The sequence below is a fragment of the Salmo salar genome, chromosome 13, assembly GCF_965601325.2.
Source record: "Salmo salar chromosome 13, fSalSal1, whole genome shotgun sequence".
Lineage (NCBI taxonomy): Eukaryota > Metazoa > Chordata > Actinopteri > Salmoniformes > Salmonidae > Salmo > Salmo salar.
The window spans coordinates 46742637-46764992 of NC_138303.1; the positions used below are offsets into that span (position 1 = coordinate 46742637).

The 22356-nt window shown below is 40.7% G+C and overlaps 1 protein-coding gene across 2 annotated transcripts in view; it reads left to right on the top strand.

Annotated features, from left to right (window-relative positions):
* LOC106566978 (LHFPL tetraspan subfamily member 4 protein) overlaps nt 1–22356 on the top strand; it is a 30909-nt gene that overhangs the window by 1526 nt on the left and 7027 nt on the right. For both annotated transcript variants that reach the window (XM_014135688.2, XM_014135689.2), the window contains exon 2: nt 22054–22293. In XM_014135688.2, the coding sequence (XP_013991163.1) occupies nt 22054–22293 (240 nt within the window). The remainder of the gene's footprint in view (nt 1–22053; nt 22294–22356) is intronic.

Below are 22356 nucleotides of genomic sequence, written 5' to 3' on the forward strand. Positions count from 1 at the left end.
CTCAAAAACAACCAACACACTACAAAAGGCCTCCTTCTGTTGGTTGGATGCATTCCTTCAACCATGACCTGACCACATAGAGAGTTGCCCTCTTGATAAATAGAAGAAACAAGTAGGGGGAAATGAAAACAGGTCGTTTATGGAACTTAATTCACTCACTCCCACTCAGATCTATACCTCAAGGACCTCCCAGAGTGGATTATAAATTCATCAATGCGGGTCGTTCCATTTCATTTCAGCAAGACACCCACCATCTCAGATTGTTTTGAAATGGTTTATGTAGTTAGAAAAATATAAGATAAGCATTCCTGCAACATTCTTTTGTTGAAAGACAATTTTAACTCTGACACATTTGGACAGTTCAATTTTTATGATTCATACAGTGCCTTCAGAAAGTTTTCACGCCCCTTGACTTTTCTGCATTTGTTGTGTTACAGCCTGAATTGAAAATGGATTACATTTAGATTTTGTGTCACAGATCTACACACAATACCCCATAATGTCAAAATGTCATTCTATTTTTATAAATGTTTAGAAATTAATTCAAAATGAAAAGCTGAAATGTCTGGAGTCAATAAGTATGCAACCCTTTTTTTATGGCAAGCCTAAATAAGTTCAGGAGTATAAATGTGCTTAACAAGTCACATAATAAGTTGCATGGACTCAATAACAAAAGTGTTAAACATGATTTTCAATTACTACCCCATCTCTGTGCCCCACACATACAATTATTTCTAAGGTCCCTCAGTCGATCAGTGAATTTCAAGCACAGATTCAACCACAAAGACCAGGGAGGTTTTCTAATGGTTCGCAAAGAGCACCTATTGGTAGAGCGGTAACAACAAAAAACAGACATTGAATATCCCTTTGAGCATGGTGCAGTTATTAATTACACTTTGGATGGTGAATCTGTGCTTGAAATTCACTGATCGACTGAGGGACCTTAGAAATAATTGTATGTGTGGGGCACAGAGATGGGGTAGTAATTGAAAATCATGTTTAACACTTTTGTTATTGAGTCCATGCAACTTATGTGACTTGACACCCAGTCACTACAAATGATACAGGCAGGGGCGAAAATCTGATATCAACTTTGGAGGGGACAATTACATTACATTTTCTCAAGAGCAATTCCTGAGGGGGACACCAAAAGTAGTGCTGTAACACATAGCCTACGTTTAATATGGTAAATGTATATTGAGGAACCAAAGAAATAAGGTGTTTGCCGTACTCCTAACTACCGGTACCCAAAACTACACAACTAATCACAACAGCAATACCATTGCCTTTAACAAATCTTAGTTCAGTCACCAGTTTAAGTTGAGAGTGGGGGTATCCATGGCATTTTCCAATTATGTTCCTATTTTACAAGTTAAAAAAATTGAGAACCTTTCATAATGTTGCCAAACAAAGACTCAACAAACTTACCTGAGACTCCCTGTCTCTGCCAGTCTGTCCCTGCATATCTGTCCCCAACTCTGCTGTCTGTGTGCCATCTGTTGCCTGCTCTGCCTAATGACATCATTGTGAAACATTTCCATTAGAATTTCATTTCTTTCTTATGAACATTTTATCAACTAGTCTTTGAGATATTAGGCTACTAGGGTTCTTACTTTGCGTTTTGGTGTACTGAAAAATACTCTGATGTCCGTCTTTTTTCTGCCATTTTTCTGCCATTTCTCTACCTGGTTGGCTACACACACACAGTATGTAGGTTATTTACAGTAGGAGATGGGCTTCTATCATCTTATCTTCTATCATTCTATATGGGCTTCGATCTAAAAGGTAGCTAGCAAATGTGAAACGGATTGCAGTGACAAGAGTTGACAGCTGTATGAGTTCACCATTTACACAACATATGCTGCAACCTTTTGTAATTGTAATCGTTTGTTTCATATTGGCTGGCTTCTAACAATAGCTGAATTTGCAAAGCTAGCGAGCACCAATTCAGTGGTGTTTGCTATAATCTTTGCTACCCGGGTTAAATAAAGGTGAAATAAAATATATAAATAAAAGTTCCCTTGCGACAATTTAGCTTTTGCAACGAGACCATTAAATATATTTAAAACAATGGTAGAAGAGAGTGTAGTTCTGTTCAGTTTATCGCTAACCTTATCACAGGGACTTTGAAGCACTAACTTACATGCATGCTGATCTTGGAATAAATTGACGATAGCAAAGATTCCATCTTTGACGACGCCACATAAATGGAATAGGTACTAGCTAGCTTAATAGTTAATATTTTCGCGCTAGCTCTGCATATTCAGCTAGTGTGTGTGCGCGATTGACTGGATTAACCTCACGTCAGTTACGTGCATTGAGTGCCTTTCAGACAGTAGATACGACCTCTACGTTACCTCGCAAGCTAAGGAACTGGCAGTGGATCAAACCATTGTGAGGCAAAGAGGGGGGGGTCGCAATCTTTTGAAACTTAAAAACGAGCTATTAAGTGTCTATAATCAGCACAATTGCTTTCATTGTGTATTATTAATATTATTTAAATTACATAGTTATGTTTCAGTGATATATTGGGGGGGACAAATCAGATTTTTCCCAGGATGGGGGGGTCGTGTCCCCCCCGTCCCCCCCGGGATTTCCGCCCCTGGATACAGGCACCCTTCCTAACTCAGTTGCCGGAGAGGAAGGAAACCGCTCAGGGATTTCACCATGAGGCCAATGGTGATTTTAAAACAGTTACTGAGTTTAATGGCTGTGGTAGGACATAACTGAGGAAGGATCAACTAATATAAATTACAGATTGAAAAGGAGGAAGCATGTAAAGAATAAAAATATTCCAAAACATGGATCCTGTTTGCAATAAGGCACTAAAGTAATACGCAAAACATTTGGCAAATACATGACATTTTCCTGAATAGAAAGCATTATGTTTTGGGCAAATCCAACACAACACATCACTGAGTACCTCTTCATAGTTTCAAGCATGGTAGTGTCTGCATCATGTTATGGGTATGCTTGTCATTGGCAAGGACTCAGAAGTTATTTTTGATAAAAAGAAATGGAATAAAGCTAAGCATAGGCAAAATCCTAAAGAAAAACTTGGTTCAGTCTGCTTTCCAACAGACACTGGGAGACAAATTCACCTTTCAGCAGGACAATTACCTAAAACACAAGGCTATAACGTCACAGGATGTGACCAATATGCAGACACAGGAGGCAGATGGTCCGAGTCTCTGATATTTATTAATAGGCAAGGGGCAGGCAAGAGGCAGGTTGAGGACAGGCAGAAGTTCGTAAACCGGGTCAGAGTCAGATGGGTACAGGATGGCAGGCAGGCTCGAGGTCAGGGAAGGCAGAATGGCATGGCAGGCAGGCTCAGGGCAGCCAGCAATGGTCAGAACCAGGAGGACTGGAAAACAGGGACCAGAAAAACAGGAGTACGGAAAAACATGGAGGCTTGACGAGACAAGACGAACTGGAAACAGACAAACAGAAAACACCGCTATAAATATACAGAGGATAATGGGGACAAATGGGAGACACCTAGTGGGGGGTGGAGACAAGCACAAGACAGGTGAAACAGATCAGGGTGTGACAAAGGCCAAATATACACTGGAGTTGCTTACCAAGACAACATTGAATGTTCCTAGTTACAGTTTTGACTTAAATCGGCAAATCTATGGCAAGACTTAAAAATGGCTGTCAAGCAATGATCAACAACCAAGTTTGAAGAATATTTTAAAGAATAATGGACAAATATGGTACAATCCAAGAGTGCAAAGCTCTTCCAGACTTAATCAGAACGACTCACAGCTGTTATAGCTGCGAAAGGAGATTCTAACATGTATTGACATTACAGAGTATTTTGTGTAAATCATTTACAAAAAAATTACAATTTAAAATCACTTTTAATCACACTTTGTAATAGAACAAAATGTGGAAAAAGTCAAGGGGTGTGAATACTTTCTGAAGGCACTGTATAATATTCATTAAATATAATACTCAACATCCGATTTGGACCAAACCACATCTTAACAATGACTAAGATGTCAGGGATCCAAATAAATGGTCGAAAGCCACCCGTGGATGCCCCAACTCCACACCAAGCCCACCCCAATGGCCAGTATACAGTATCAGTTCTCTATGTTTGACAAGTTATATGAAGCTGTGGCTTGGAGTATTGTTTATTCATACTATGTAATGTATTCTTTGTGAATTAGTACCAGGTTTTGCCCACTACATGCTGCTGTTCTCCTATTACTGCCACATCCTTTTATCCATGTATTAAATGGAACCTTTTGCAACTTTGGGTAGAAAACCCATAGCTTTTGCTCAAGATGGAAATAAATGTTGTGATCATCCTTTCAATTCAAGCCAGTCCTCCATGAAAGCAATTCAAACACATACAAACTGTCCTTCTCTTGAATCTAATCTGCTCAATGAAGTCAATCTGTGTAACTAGCTGCACTCTTAGAAAAAAAGAGTTCCAAAAGGGTTCTTTGGCTGTCCCCATAGGATAACCCTTTTTGTTTCCAGGTAGAACCCTTTTTGGTTTCAGGTAGAACCTTTTTGGGTTCCGTGTAGAACCCGACATGATACCCAAAAGGGTTCTTCAAAGAGTTATCTTATGGGGATAGCCGAATAACCCTTTTAGGTTCTAGATAGCACCTTTTTTTCTAAGAGTGTGCCCACACACCAACAGAGATCTGCTAGTGTTGGGTTGACAGCCTAAGGCTTAAGCTGTATCTGGGAAATGGCCCAAGTGTGTGTAGTTTATTCCCTTCAATAAAGGTTTTGATTAGTTAGACCATTCCTTGTGAACAAGCAAACCAATTGGCTACAGGAGTTCTAATGGTTTAAATGTTATGGTCTTCAATGGTAAAAATCCCAAATGCAATGCCTTCAGAAAGTATACTGAACAAAAATATAAACGCGACATGCAACAATTAAAAATATTTTACTGAGTTACAGTTCGTTTAAGGAAATCAGTCAATTAAAATAAATTAATTAGGCCCTAATCTATGGATTTCACATGACTTGGCAGGGGCGCAGCCATGGGTGGGCCTGGGAGGGCATAGGCCCACCCACTTGGGAGCCAGAACCATCCACTTGGAAGCCAGGCCCAGACAATCAGAATGAGTTTTTCCCCCCAAAAAGGGCTTAATTACAAACAGACATACTCCTCAGTTTCATCAGCAGTCCTGTTGGCTGGTCTCAGACGATCCCTCAGGTGAAGAAGCTGGATGTAGAGGTCCTGGGCTGGCGTGGTTACACGTTGTTGTCTGCGGTTGTGAGGCCAGTTGGACGTACTGCCAAATTCTCTAAAATGACTTTGCAGTCGGTTTATGGTAGAGAAATTAACATTAAATTCTCTGGCAATAGTTCTGGTGGACATCCCCGCAGTCAACATGCCAATTGCATGCTCCTTCAAAACTTCAGACGTCTGTGGCATTGTGTTGTGTGACAAAACGGAACATTTTAGAGTGGCTTTTTATTGTCCCCATTACAAGGTGCAGCTGTGTTCTGATCATTCTGTTTAATCACCTTCTTGATATGCCACACCTGTCAGGTGGATGGATTATCTTGGCAAAGGAGAAATGCTCACTAACAGGGATACAAACAAATTTGTGCACAAATTGTGAATGGAAAATTCCTGGGATATTTTATTTCTGCTCATGAAACATGGGACCAATGCTTTTCATGTTGCGATTATATTGTTGTTCAGTATATTTATACCCCTTAACTTATTCCACATTTTGTTGTGTTACAGCCTGAATTCAAAATTGATTAAATATTTTTCTCTCACACATCTGCACACAATACCTCATAATGACAAAGTGAAAACATGTTTTTAGACATTTTTGCAAATTTATTGAAAATGAAATACAGAAATATCTCATTTACGTAACTATTTACACCCCTGAGTCAATACTTTGGCAGCGATTACAGCTGTGAGTCATTCTGGGTAAGTCTCAAAGAGCTTTCCACACCTGGATTGTACAACGTTTGCCCACTATTCTTTTCAAAATTCTTCAAGCTCTGTCAAATTGTTTGTTGATCATTGCTAGACAACCATTTTCAGGTCTTGCAATATATTTTCAAGTTGATTTAAGTAAAAACTGTAACTATGCCACTCAGGAACATTCACTGTCTTGGTAAACAAATCCAGTGGAGATTGTGTTTTAGGATATTGCCCTGCTTAAATGTAAACACATCTCCCAGTGTTTGGTGGAAAGCAGACTAAACCAGGTTTTCCTGAAGGATTTTGTCGTCGAAAGGAGTAGACCAAACGATAGATAGCTGCCTCTGATTGGAAACCATACTCAGCCAAAACAAAGAAATACAACACATATAATGCCCACCCCACACCCTGACCTAACAAAATAGAGAAATAAAACGTCTCTCTCAGGTCAGGGCGTGACAGCCTGTGCTTAGCTCCATTCTGTCATTTTTGTCAACTGAAAAACTCCAGTCCTTAAAGATTACAAGCATACCCATAGCAGCCACCACTATACTTGAAAATATGGAGAGTGGTGCTCAGTAATGTGTTGTATTGGATTTGCCCCAAACATACTGTAACACTTTGTATTCTGGACAAAAAGTTAATTGCTTTGCCACATGTACTGCAGTATTACTTTAGTGCCTTGTTGCAAACAGGATGCATGTTTTGAAATATTTTTATTCTGCACAGGCTTCCTTCTTTTCACCATTCAAAGTGTTAATAATAACTTCACCATGCTCAAAGGGATATTCAATGTCTGTTTTTTGTACCCATCTACCAATAGGTGCCCTTCTTTACGAGGCATTGGAAAACCTCCCTGGTCTTTATGGTTGAATCTGTGTTTGAAATGCAGTGCTCATCAGAGGGACCTTACAGATAATTGTTTATGGTACAGATATGAGGTAGCCATATCCTGCAGTCAAATGACCAAATAGCCCTCTAGTGGCCTCATGGGTGGAATGTTATTAATGTTTTTAATAATTTCATAATTAATACAAATTATTTAAATAAACCCACCAAAAATCTGGTGTTTCTATATGAAAAGGTTTTGTTATATTTCAGTCTCAACTCAACATTGAATACATTTCAACTCTATATCTGACATGGTACAGATGTCTTCTTTTTTTAAGCCCATAACCATGTGTGTGAGGTGAATACTTTTGTTTCAAAGTAGATGTGCTTAAGACTACCAAGAAACACTCTGTGTGAGCCTGATTTAGCCCACTGCAGGAAAAGGTTCAACACTATTATTGCACACAGAGTGAGTCCAGACAACTTATTATATGACTTATTAAGCACATTTTTACTCCTGAACTTATTTTGGCATGCCATAACAAAGGGGTTGAATACTTATTGACTCAATACATTTCAGCTTTTCATTTTTTATTAATTTGTAAAAATTTAGAAAAACATAATTCGCTTTGACATTATGGGGTATTGTGTGTAGGCCAGTGACAAAACAAATGCTCAATTTAATCCATTTTAATTGTTTCTGTAAGACAACAAAATGTGGAAAAAGTCAAGGGGTGTGAATACTTTCTGAAAGCACTGTAATGGTAATGTATTGGGCTGGGTTTAATGGTAAATGTCACTAATCATTTTATTGAAAAACACAAGACTGCTTTGTAATGGTTTATAATTGTATTGTTTTATTAGGGTTTTCACAACATTTTAGTCACTAGCCCATTTCTCCATCCCATTTTAGGTCTTGTAGGAAATGTCTTAATATGATAATTGCGTCATAGGGATAGCCCTCTCTGAGAGCTGTCATTTGTTGGACTATTCGAGAAGAGTGGGTTAAAGCATTAGGTTGCTAAGAGAATGACAAACTGAATTGCTTTCATGGAGGACTGGCTTGACTTGTGCGGATGACCACACAATGTATTTTCATCATGAGCAAAAGCTATTGGTTTTCTACCCAAAGTTGAAAAAAAATATTGTGATCAATTTAATAAATACAAGAGACCAGAAAACTGTATAAAATTGTGTGGCAGTAACAGTCGGAAGAGCAGCACATAGTATGCAAAACCCGGTACTTTCACAGTGATTTATGGAGGGAAATGCATTCAAACTTGAATGGCTAATTTCTCTGAACAGAGGGGAAAAAAACATCTCAAAATTCCCAGAGAATACATGACATCGTATTAGTCATTGTTAAGAAAATGTTTGGTCCAAATCGGATGTTGGGTACTATATTTATTGAATATGATATGAATCCTATGAATTGAAATGGACAATTTGGGTGCAATCAATAAGCTTAATATCTCAAAGTTCAAATAAACTTTCAACAAAATAATGTTTCAGGGATACTAATCTTATCTGTGTCTAACCACATAAATGTTTTCAGAACAATTTGAGATGGTGGGTGTCGAAAACGACTCATGAGATACGCACAAACGTATGGGAGTAAGAATACCTCAACAGTCAGCAGACTGAGAGCAGAAAAATATCAGCAGTTTTTTCTGTTTGTATTGTTGTTTTCTTCATCTGTCCGCTCTCCTTTCTGATCAGCAGAGTCAGTTTGTTTGGTTGGAAGAATGTTCAACCATCAGCAAGATGGAGGAACAGAGAATCCATTAAATAATATTTCCATACTCTTAGGATGACAGGACACTCACTATGCACTTTTATGAAATTAGAAAAACATGCATGCAGCTATCAATGCTGGTATTCATCCAGAAGTGCACACATAAAGCGGGATTAAAATTGATTTAATTGTAATTTTTTTGTCAACGATCTACACAAAAAACTCTGTAATGTCAAAGTGGAAGAAAAATGTTAACATTTGTAAAAAATATATATATATAAAAATAAAACATATCTTGATTAGATAAGTATTCAACCCCCTTATTCAATACATGTCAGAATCATCTTTTGTAGCAATTACACATGTGAGTCTTTCTGGGTAAGTCTCTAAAGCTTTTCACACCTAGATTGTGCAACATTTGCACATTATTCTTTTCAAAGTTCTTCAAGCTCTGTCAAATTGTCACGTCCTGACCAGTAAAGGGCCTATTTGTTATTGTAGTTTGGTCAGGACGTGGCAGAGGGTATTTGTTGTACATGTTTTTGGTTATGTGTTTATATAGAGGGTTATTTTGTGTAGAGTGTTTCTGGGTTTGGTGGTGTATCTATGTAGAAAGGGTATTTGATTTAAGTGGTTCGGGGTTTATTAGATATGTATTTATGTAAGATGGGGTGTTTGATTTATGTGTGCCGGGTAGTTGGGTATGTTCTTGTATTGTATTTCTAGGGGGCTGGTCTAGTGTGGTATTTCTGTTGGCCTGGTGTGGCTCTCAATCAGGAACAGCTGTACATCGTTGTTGCTGATTGAGAGTCATACTTAGGTCGCCTGTTTTCACCTGTTAGTTTGTGGGAGATTGTGCTGTGTATAGCTTTGTGCCTTACCGGCCTGTTATTGGGCGTTGTGTTTTCGTATACGTGTTTGATTTGTTTTCCTTCTTCACCAAAAAAAAGAAGATGAGTGTACATTTTCCCGCTGCGTCTTGGTCTCTACCCTACGACAACCGTGACACAAATTGGTTGTTGATCATTGCTAGACAACCATTTTCAGGTCTTGCCAAGTCAAAACAGTAAGGCGGCCACTCATGAACATTCACTATATTCTTGGTCAACAACTTCAGTGTTGATGTGGCCTTGTGTTTTAGTTTATTGTCCCACTGAAAGGGGAATTCATCTCCCAGTGTTTGGTGGAAAGCAGACTGAACCAGGTTTTCTTCTAGGATTTTGCCTGTGCTTAGCTCCGTTCCGCTTCTTTTTTATCCTGAAAAACTCCCCAGTCCTTAACGATTACAGAATACCCATAACATGATGCAGCCACCACTATGTTTGAAAATATGGAGTGGTACTCAGTATTGTGTTGTATTGGATTTGACCCAAACATAACACTTTGTATTCAGGACAAATAGTAAATTGCTTTGCCACATTTGTTGCAGTATTATTTTAGTATCTTGTTGCTAACAGGATGCATGTATTATGTACAGGGTTCCTTCTTTTCACTCTGTCAATTAGGGGTTTGTATTGTGGAATAACTACAATGACGTATATCCATCCTCAGTTTTCTCCTATCACAGCCATTCAATTCTGTAACTGTTTTAAAGTCACCATTGGCCTCATGGTGAAATCCCTGAGCGGTTTCCTTCCTCTCCGGCAACTGAGTTAGGAATAATGCCTGTAACTTTGTAGTGATTGGGATATTGAATATCTACTTTTTTAACCCATCTACCAATAGGTGCTCTTCTGTGCGAGGCTTTGGAAAACCTCCCTAGTCTTTGTGATTGAATCTGAAGGCACTGTATGTATTTGCAATTGAGGCCCTTTCCCATTCCCAGTGGCTGCTGGATCAGCTCCAACTCAGTACAGGGTATAGCCTTGCGATGAGGCTGCATCTGCTACACTGTGTACAGGTGAGTGGCCTGATAGTGTTGGCTATGGGGCTAACGCTCTCACCACTGAGGAGATGATAGTTTAATCAGCTGCTGTATCCTGGGCCGTGGCATAGTGCTTTGGCAGAGCGTGGTGCCAACAGCGGGCCGGCCCTGGGAAGAGGACAAAGAGGACCAGCTGCTCTTCTCAGTGCCCATGACCTTCCTCATGGGGAGTACCATCATGATTCTCCTCTTCAGTCAGGAGAGCTCAATGTTATATGTTGTACTATACAAAACCATAAACTGTACTGTTCTCTCATTATCCCTACTGCAGTTACATCGTGGGCAGAAAAGTTGGATGACGAGAGAAAAGGAATACACATCTTTTCTCAGTTTTTCTTAGTGAGTTTTTGACAGGATCTCTGAACTGCCTGTCTTGCTCCACTCTGTCTCCGGCGAATGCTCCTTTAAAGTGCAACTGAATGCAAAAACAACTTCTCTGGTTGAATACGGCCTATGTTGCATCAATATTCGTCCCAAAAGTTTCTTTCTGTGCCAAAATGTACTAACATGTGTAAGTAGGATCATTTCATATAGTCAATATATTCTAAAACAGAGTTTTGTGAGATTTGTGGACCTGAGGATGTGACAACTTAATGAAGGTTGGGTTTTGATTTCAATCCTGCCCACACGGGACCACTGCCTGGCACATTCTAATCACGGCTGGCAGTAATCAAATCATCCGGATCACAGCTGCCCGATGTGCTGCAGTGCACACTCTCCAATCGCTCACCAGAATCAACCTGAAACCTAATTTATTTACAGACAGCCGAACTAACCATTAGCATGAAGCGCCTCAGACGTTTTTAGACAATAATATATGCAAGACTTTGTCGCAAATGTTATGTGGAAAGAACGAGATTCATTTTTCATATACGGCTTGGGTTTTTTCTCCAACTGAAATATCCTCACATTCGTGTGCTAACGTTAGCACAAACACAACCTTCATCAAAGATAAAGTAGCTACATCTAGAAAGCAGGAAATGCAGTACGCTCGAAGCAGGATTCCCTGACTAACCACGTTCAGGTTTGTCATGCTGGGTCACGCGGTTGCTAAGCTATTCAGTGCGGAGCCAGAAACGGAAGAAGAAGCGAGACATCTCTCTCCCTCAATTTTTCTGGTTCATATACAGTCGATGAACTAAGCAGACCAGACCCAGCTGCTAATGCATTGGTGCTTCTGGGAGAGCAACCCTGTTAAGCAGACCGGAACTGGCCATTTTTTCCCCCAATGGTAAACAGCCTGAGTGGGACATCTTCATTTATCCACCATCTTTGCGGTGGCCTGTTCTGGACGGTGACTGAAGAGGGACAAATGACATTACTGCCAGTATACGAAATAGCAAACATAACACACCCACATAGAATAACACCCCCAAGACACAAGTCTCGTTTTTCTTAATGAGTATCAGAAAAGCCCAGGTGGAATCGGTAAGTTTAGCCCCTCTTTGTCATTTTGCTGGTGCTCTGCAACTGTGTTAGACAGAAGGAGGAGAAATCAATCACACACTCCATCCCAAACACATCGAGAGAGGAATGGATAGCATACTGACCAAAATGGAAAAAGACAGACAGTGGCAAGAAAAAGTGTGTGAACCCTTTGGAAATACCTGGATTTCTGCATAAATTGGTCATAAAATGTGATCTGATCTTCATATAGGTCACAACAATAGACAAACACAGTCTGCTTAAACTAAGAACACACAAGCAATTATACGTTTTCATGTCTTTATTGAACACACCGTGTAAACATTCACTGTGCAGGGTGGGAAAAGTATGTGAATCCTTGGATTTAATAACTGATTGACCCTCCTTTGGCAGCAATAACCTCAACCAAACATTTTCTGCAGTTGAGGATCAGACCTGCACAACGTTCAGGAGGAATTTTGGACCATTCCTCTTTACAAAACAGTTTCAGTTCAACAATATTCTTGGGATGTCTGGTGTGAACTGCTCTCAAGGTCATGCCACAGCATCTCAATCGGGTTGAGGTCAGGACTCAGACTGGGCCACTCCAGAAGACGTTTATTAAGACATTCTCCTGCAAAATGTCTTGATAAACTTGGGAATTCATTTTTCCATCAGTGATAGCAAGCTGTCCAGGCCCTGAGGCAGCAGAGCAGCCCCAAACCATGATGCTCCCTCCACCATACTTTACAGTTGGGATGAGGTTTTGATGTTAGTGTGCTGTGCCTTTTTTTCTTCACACATAGTTTTGTGTGTTCCTTCCAAACAACTCAACTGTAGTTTCATCTATCCACAGAATATTTTGCCAGTAACGCTGTGGAACATCCAGGTGCACTTTTGCAAACTTCAGACGTGCAGCAATGTGGCTTCTTCCGTGGTGTCCTCCCATGAACATCATTCTTGTTTAGAGAGATGTTAGCATGTTCCAGAGATTTCTGTAAGTCTTTAGCTGACACTCTAGGATTCTTTTTAGCCTCATTGAGCATTCTGCACTGTGCTCGTGCAGTCATCTTTGCAGGACACCCACTACTAGGGAGAGTAGCAACAGTGCTGAACTTTCTCCATTTATAGACAATTTGTCTTACCGTGGACTGATGAACATCAAGAATTTTAGAGATACTTTTGTAACCCTTTCCAGCTTTATGCAAGTTAACAATTCTTAATCTTAGGTCTTCTGAGATCTCTTTTTTTTAGAGGGATGGTTCACATCAGGCAATGCTTCTTGTGAATAGCAAACTTACATTTTGTGAGTGTTTTTTATAGGTCAGAGCAGCTCTAACCAACATCTCCAATCTCGTCTCAGGGATTGGACTCCAGGTTAGCTGACTCCTGACTCCAATTAGCTTTTGGAGAAGTCATTAGCCTAGGGATTCACATACTTTTTCCATCCTACACTGTGAATGTTTAAATTATGTATTCAATATAGACAAGAAAAATACAATAATTTGTGTGTTATTAGTTTAACTTCTCTAGGGCCAGTGGGACGATTTCGTCCCACCTACGTAACAGCCAGTGGAATCGCGTGGCGCGTTATTCAAATACCTTAGAAATGCTATTACTTCAATTTCTCAAACATATGACTATTTTACACCATTTTAAAGACAAGACTCTCGTTAATCTAACCACACTGTCCGATTTCAAAAAGGCTTTACAAGCAGAGTACCCAGCCAGAAATAATCAGACACCCATTTTTCAAGCTAGCATATAATGTCACATAAACCCAAACCACAGCTAAATGCAGCACTAACCTTTGATGATCTTCATCAGATGACAATCTTAGGACATTATGTTATACAATACATGCATGTTTTGTTCAATCAAGTTCATATTTATATCAAAAACCAGCTTTTTACATTAGCATGTGATGTTCAGAACTAGCATACCCCCCGCAAACTTCCGGTGAATTTACTAAATTACTCACGATAAACGTTCACAAAAAACATAACAATTATTTTAAGAATTATAGATACAGAACTCCTCTATGCACTCGATATGTCCGATTTTAAAATAGCTTTTCGGTGAAAGCACATTTTGCAATATTCTAAGTAGATAGCCCGGCATCACAGGGCTAGCTATTTAGACACCCACCAAGTTTAGCCCTCACCAAAGTCAGATTTAATATAAGAAAAATGTTATTACCTTTGCTGTTCTTCGTCAGAATGCACTCCCAGGACTTCTACTTCAATAACAAATGTTGGTTTGGTTCAAAATAATCCATAGTTATATCCAAATAGCGGCGTTTTGTTCGTGCGTTCAAGACACTATCCGAAAGGGTAAAGAAGGGTGATGCGCCCGACGCGTTTCGTGACAAAAAAATTCTAAATATTCCATTACCGTACTTCGAAGCATGTCAACCGCTGTTTAAAATCAATTTTTATGCAATTTTTCTCGTAAAAAAGTGATAATATTCCGACCGGGAATCTGTGTTTTAGTACAAAGAGAGAGAAAATAAAAACATGGGGTCGCCTCGTGCACGCGCCTCAGTCTCATTGTCCTCTGATAGACCACTTACCAAAGGCGCTAATGTTTTTCAGCCAGGGGCTGGAATTACATCATTCAGCTTTTTCCCGGGTTCTGAGAGCCTATGGGAGCCGTAGGAAGTGTCACGTTACAGCAAAGATCCTCAGTTTTCAATAAAGAGAGTCAAGAAGAACAAGAACTTGTCAGACAGGCCACTTCCTGTAAGGAATCTTCTCAGGTTTTTGCCTGCCATATGAGTTCTGTTATACTCACAGACACCATTCAAACAGTTTTAGAAACTTTAGGGTGTTTTCTATCCAAAGCCAATAATTATATGCATATTCTAGTTTCTGGGCAGTATTAATAACCAGATTAAATCGGGTACGTTTTTTTATCCGGACGTGTAAATACTGCCCCCTATTCCTAACAGGTTAAGCACACTATATTTGTCTATTGTTGTGACTTAGATGAAGATCAGATCAAATTTGATGACCAATTTATACAGAAATCCAGGTAATTCCAAAGGGTTCACACACTTTTATTTGCCACTGTAAGGCCATGCAAGTGTATACGATAGCTGGTCTCCCAGAAATACAAGATATGCTAATTGTTATGTGTCCCTCCAAAATAATAGCACATAACTTAAAAAGGGGAAAGCCTGATTTCTACAGGCCAGTGGTTTCTAACTCTACACCCCATCTCCTATAGGACCTCCATCAACTCATCTCTCACTCATGTCCTGACCCTGTCTCCCTGAAATGTTAAACAGAACTAAGCATGACACGGTCTGGCACTCTGCTCCGCTCTACTCAGTTTACAACTAGCTACTCCCGCAGCAGCATACTACATTCCTTTTAAAGAGACATTTCACTCAAACACGATCTTTTGGTATTTATTTTTCATTAGTCCACTGTTGACACGGTTCCAAAATGTTTTGCATGTCAGCAGTAAAGTTATCAAGATATTGGACTTTTAAGAAGCAAAATGTCACTAGCCTCATCATGATGATGATGTGTCTGGTGACACTCTGCTTCTTAAAAGTCCAATATCTTGATAACTTGACTGCTGACATGCAAAACATTTTGAAACTGTATCAACAGTCGACTTATGAAAAAAAGACCAAAAGGTAGTTTTTGAATGAAATTTAACTGTAAGTTACATTAGGGCTCTTCTATTGTTTCCGTCCCTGAGCAAGGTCCTGAGGCTGAGAGGCTGACAAAAACGAATCAGCAGTTTCTACAGGAAATGTACATTGTAGTATTTTATTGATCACAAAAGGCCAGACAATATACATGTGTTTATCCAACTTTAATGCAAAGGTAGAAGAGCTGTGAATATAATAGCAGGAACAAGCTTTAGTGCTGTATATTACTGAATGGTACCAACAAGCATTCATGGTTTCATGTTTAATTAAGTTGACCTCTAATCAGATAGAAAACCAGTTCAAGCGTCGACCCCATGGAGAGTGGAACAGAATGAAACCAAATACGGATCTGCTTCCACATACCTTGGATGAGATGAGAAGCTCTGAACTAACAACTTGTTGTATAATGGGATTCCCTTCACCTGTGGTCATGCTTGCGCTGTAGGCTACCAGGGGGGTTTGAACATCAAATCAAAATACATTTTATTTGTCACATGCGCCCAATACAGCAGGTGTAGACCTTACAGTGAAATGCTTACTTACAAGCCCTTAACCAACAATGCAGTTAAGAAAAAAAAAGGGAAAAAAAGTAATAAAAGTAACAAATAATTAAAGAGCAGCAGTAAAATAACAATAACTAGGCTATATACAAGGGCTACCGGTACAGAGTCAATGTTCGGGGGCACCGGATAGTCGAGGTAATTGAGGTAATATGTACATGTAGGTAGAGTTATTAAAGTGACTATGCATAGATAATAACAGAGAGTAGCATCAGCGTAAAAGGGGAGGTATGGGGGGGGGGGGCAATGTAAATAGTCTGGGTAGCCATTTGACTAGATGTCTTATGGCTTGGAGGTAGAAGCTGTTTAGAAGCCTCTTGGACCTAGACTTGGCACTCCTGTACCGCTTGCCGTGCGGTAGCAGAGACTAGGGTGGCTGGAGTCTTTGACAATTTTTAGAGCCTTTCTCTGACCCCGCCTGGTATAGAGGTCCTGGATGGCAGGAACCTTGACCCCAGTGATGTACTGGGCCGCACGCACTACCCTCTGTAGTGATTTGCAGTCGGAGGCCGAGCAGTTGCCATACCAGTCAGGGATGCAACCCGTCAGGATGCTCTCGATGGTACAGCTGTAGAACCTTTTGAGGATCTGAGGGCACATGCCAAATCTTTTTACTCTCCTGAGGAGGAATAGGTTTTGTCATGCCCTCTTCACGACTGTCTTGGTGTGCTTGGACCATGTTAGTTTGTTGGTGATGTGGACACCAAGGAACTTGAAGCTCTCAACCTGCTCCACTACAACCCGTCGATGAGAATGGGGGCGTGCTGAGTCCTCTTTTTCCTGTAGTCCACAATCATGGCACTGAGCCACTGCGTTTGATAGCCGACGTGTCCCCCCCCCCCCCCCTCTCTGTGGTGTTGGATGTGCGTCAGCCTCGTGTGAGATGTTATATAACAAGAGAGGCAGCTTATTATGATGATCTTATTCCTCTGGTCCCCTTCAGGGAGATGTCTTCCTCACTTTAAACCCCCATTCATTCAGTACCAGAAGGGGCGTTTTGTTTTTCCCTGTGTTAACATGTTTTTTTGTTCTACCTGTGTTACTGTAAAAGTGCTCTTTGTTCCTCTACGGTAATGTGTGTGTGGGGGGGGGGGGGGGGGGGGATTTGCCGAATTGATGAGGAGGTTCCATTTAGTTTATTAGTAGGCCCCTTTTTTGCTGTTTCTGAAAAATGTTTTGCGTTGCTTTTGTGTGTGTGTTTGTGTGTGTGAGAGTATGCTCATGTGCATGTGTGTGTGTGTGGATAAGTGCATGCACGTGCAAGTGTTTTCCATAAGCTTGCAAAAGGAGATGTAGCAAGTCGATACATTTATAGAAATAGAAATATCTATCCCAGGAGATCCCATGCTTTCTCTTTGCCCTGAGATTTCTGCCCAGGCTTCCCTGAAATGCACATGATTTAATCATCAGATGCAAATAAATAATTCCAAAGTCAACAGTGCGTTACTAAAAATAATCTGCAGAGTGAATAATGTATTCTTTTGACCCGTATTTGAATTGTCCCTCCTGACAGAGAGAGGCAGAGAGAGAGAGGCAGAGAGAGAGAGGCAGAGAGAGAGAGGCAGAGAGAGAGAGGCGGAGAGAGAGGCAGAGAGAGGCAGAGAGAGGCAGAGAGAGGCAGAGAGAGGCGAGAGAGGCAGAGAGAGAGAGAGAGAGAGAGAGAGAGAGAGAGAGAGAATGAGAGGATTCACTTGCTCAGGCTTTATAATCATTCTGGGGCTTTTCCTTAGCATCACCGAAAACCATTCTCAAAAATCAGGGGGGGAAAATAACTTGGTTCCTTATAGCTAAAACAGAGGGAGTTGTGGTTTTGGGATGTGTCACTGAATAGTTAGGGTAACCTTAGATTGCCCACCCTGACTTTTCCCACCTTGCTGGGTACCTAGGGGACTGGAGCTGGGCACCAGACGATAAATGCACTTGACAGCATATGTGTTGCGACATTGACTTGGAATGGTGGAGAGCTGGGCACAGGGGTTTGAATGAGTTGACACCTCAGGTCCAGACGTAGGAGCCACTTTGAAAAAAGGGAACGCCAGCCAAGTGGAGCAACAGACGGACCAATAATGAAACAGATTGCTCTCTCAGCGTTGATGTAAGGTTTGCCAAGGTTTGGTGCTGGGAATGGCCAGTGGCAGAGGATAGATGATTTATTGCATTATGTTTGTCAGTGATATCACACAGATGATACAGACCCAAACCACTGTTTTCCCACTGCTGAAAACCTCACACACTCTCAGGAGTTAGTTTAGTTTTCAATACCGTTTCTTAAAAGTAACTTGTGAGTGTGACCTGAAAAAGTGTAATAATAGTTATTAACAGTGTAATAATGCTCGATTCCTGAGTGATTTAAAAGTTGTAACTCAACTGTAACTCAACCCCCCCATGTGAGTCTGTCTAGTTCGCCAGTGTGCTTGTCCAGTCTGACAAAATAACACAGAAAGCGAAGAGAAAACAACAATGGCAAAGTCTGACAAAAGGGTAACAGAACTGGGCTTCTAGCCTCATTGCCAAATCACAGAAATATTTGATAGTAATTGAATTACCCTCTTGGAGAAGAATAGAAACAGTTGTCCTTATCCCCCTTAGAGGTGTTTCTCTATTGTCTCCTGAATTAAAACTGTACTAAGGTCATTCACACCAACAGGGCAGACTGCATTTTCATTTGCCCTCCTGTCCTTCTCCTTTTCTGCATTTATTTGTGTTCAGAGTGACATTGTAGCATGTTTTAAAAGCTCATGTAACCCTCTCACCAGGCTCGAATTTGACTCTCACGAATCCCTATTGTAAACTCGCTAGGGGGATGACAACTAGGGTATTAACGTTAACTTCTGATAGAATGATATGCTTTCCCATGCATTTAAATGGCACTGAAACAGTAAATGACTCCACCAAGGCAACAGACATAAGGTTCAATATGTATATTATCACATTTTCAATGTACCACATCAAAATAAATGAAAATAATAACCCCCAATGATTTTCCACAACCCATGTCCAAATTACTGGCAAGTTTGCTTAAACCCGTTGGCGTGCGTTGGAGCTAAAAAAAAAAATGACGACACACATGAAGTCCCGAAGCACCCCACCGTTGTGGTTACTCACTACTCGTAGATATTTCCTCAGCGAAGTATAGCAGTTCCGTGCAGGTGCCCTTACAAGATCCACACCAAGCACCGCTATCAATGCAGACAGTACTCCTTAGCAGCAACAGATATCCCATGGGAACATGAACTTGTTAATCTTCCACAAGCAATTCTCTCCAGGTCTCGCACGATGCTAGGCTAACCTCGAGGCTGTCAAATAGCTCCACAATGAGACAGTAGCTTCAGTCTCTACTAAGTCTTTCTTAACAAAATAATAATAACTCTCTTATAAAATCAAATCAGTATTTCCCTTCAAAACTCGGTAGGTATGGGTTTTCTTCTATTTTTTTTATCGTCTTCTTTCATAGTTTTTCTTCACCAACACTGATAACGTCTCTCCATCTCTCTTTCAACGTCTCTTTCTCCTAGGCTTCCTGTTAACCAGGTCAACTCTCCCATTGGCCTCAGTTTAACAAGATACCTTATTGGTCAAAACGTACACTAAAAAGTAAACCAACCTATTCACTTGTACATTAAAGAAATATTTCTTCAAAATAAATGCATTAACAACGTTGCAATTCAAACACCTTTTAAATCTAATACCAATTAATTATAACAAATAAACTAAATAATTGCTTTTAACAAGGGTATTACACTCACATCAAAGCAAATGGTATAAGTTTGAGATTATTCAAGTACAGCACTTGACAGACTGGTTGACACTTTCATTTTACTTATTGTAGCCCTGGGGCCACACAACATTGTGTTTGCATGGTTAAGAGAAGAATACAACTACAGAGTAATTATGGTCAAATGGGGCCCAGAGCTCTCATCATGATAATGGGACTAGATGTATAAAGTGCAGCACATATTTTATTTACAAACACATTAAACACATGCCCACAACATGTTAGCCATAATCTACTCATTCTTTACCAGAAACATCTTCTTTTCTTTCTTTTTTTTCTTCTCACATTGGCCTCTTCAGCCTCGTGAACCATGGTGCTCCAGGATATTTTGAATGTTCCAGATCTGGCTTACCAACATTACTGTCCTCAATTGTCAAAAAGCATCAGTCTGATGGGTGTGAGAATAAACCCCATGGTGCTGCTAGGCCCACAGCTCCCACAGCTCCCACAGCTCCTAGTGATCTTCTCCGTTACACAGCCTGAGCTGCTTCAAATGCTCATATCTCAACTGAACTGCCCAGGTCTACTACACATGGTAGCATACAGACACTAAAGGCTCTGAAATGTTTCTTTGAATTGGGGTCTTTTGGAGTTTATTATTTAGCTGTGAGAGTAAGCGGTGAGGTGGGGGAAGGTGAAAAAAAAGAGAGCGGAAAGAGAGAACAGGAATGTGTGTGTGTGTGTGAGAGAGAGAGAGGGAGAGAGAGAGAGAGAGAGAGGGGGGGGGAGAGTGGGAACTAAAAGTGGGCCAGCTCTACCGCTCTACTCTGTAGCTCTGTCTCCTCCTCGCTCCTCTCCCTGGCTGCTGCCTTTGAAGTTCTCTGTACAAGTTCAGAAATATCTTATGAGAGGGGAGAAACAGAAGGGAAAAGAAGAGAAAAGACAACTTCAAAGCGCTTGGATTTTGTTTCTCAGAACAAGATATTTGTGGTGCAATGATTTTCAACCTGGAGGCCATATAAAAATAAAAGGGGGGTTAGTAGGCCTGAAGGTCAGCAGGCCAGCAAGGCTGGGGAGGGATGTAGTGCACACTGCGGAGTGTTACTCACCAAACCTCAGGGGAAGCTTTACAGGGCCAACTGAGGAGAAAGACCCTTCCAATAGAAAATTAGAATGTCTATTATAGTCCAAATTTAGCACAAGCATTTCTACATTTAGCTGCACAATGAAACATTGTTATTATTAGAGCATTTCAGGCTTGTGTCTTTTCATCTGTGTGTCTATGTTTGCAGTTGCATAATGTCATCGTTATCAACTGGACTGTCTGAGCTCAGTACCGTTGATGGATGAGCTGCTTGGGAATAATGGGAAGCCGTGTGTTTGGCGCTGCTCACCAGTATTGGGAATATCATCAGGGAGGCCATCTTACAAGCTCATTAGTATGGGATCAGCAGAGAGGTTGCAGTGAGCTCAGCAGCAGCGAGGCAGACGAGGGGGAATCAGGGACCCCGGGACAGAAGAATGAGCGAGAGTTGGGGACTCAGAGAGACCCAGAGGCCCAGAGCTGAAAGATAAGCAGCAGCAGGAACATCAGCAGAAAAGACCCTGTTCCACCCCACCAACCCCCTGAGAGCCAAGCACAGGGATCTTACTTACTCTCTCACTCAAAGAAAAGTGACTCATGACTTCTATGTGATTTTCCATACCAATGCTAATGTCTCCTTCATGTCTCCTCTAAAACATTATAGCAATTACAGCAATTATGGTTTGCATTTTTTTATCCAACCCCCCATTGCCTATACTGTATTTGTCCCATAGAGACCTCAACGTTGTATCTGTGCCAATTATGGCATCTGTGAAGTTATGGACAGTGCCATTGTGGCTATCTCCATTTTAAAGTAGTTTAAAAAAAGGTGTAAAGCTAATATCTGCAATGCTGGAGTCTGGAATCAAATCTTGTGTCATTCATTTATTGTGGCCACAAGATGGCGGTCATATAGCTTAAAGCCATGTACAAAGTAGGCAAACCAATTTGAAGAAGACAACGCTCTGATCATTGGCTGATCACTCTCAACCCATAGGAATCCCCACTCAGATGACTACTTTAAAATGACGGAAACCCTCAATGATAATGTCCATGCAAAAAACGCTTATTTACATGTAATGATCTTTATACATCTCTATGATTTTTACTGGTCTTTTGATGACAATGTAATAAAAGTTTAGCTTTTGAATCATGCATCCATGTTTTCCATAGACTCTAGCTCCTAAACATCCTCTCTCTCTTCTCTCTCCCCCAGCTGTATGCCTGGTGTTGGGCTGTATAATCTTTCCAGATGGCTGGGATGCAGAGGTGGTGCGGGACCTGTGTGGGGAAGAGACGGGGAAGTATACCCTGGGTAACTGCTCTGTCCGCTGGTCTTACATCCTTGCTATTATCGGCATCCTGGACGCCCTGATCCTCTCCTTCCTGGCCTTCGTCCTGGGAAACAGACAGAACAACATGTTCCTGGAGGAACGCAAGGCTGACAACAATAAAGGTGAGGGGTGGATTAGACCAAGACAAGACTGCGTCTGAAATGGCCCCATTTTCTCCATATAAT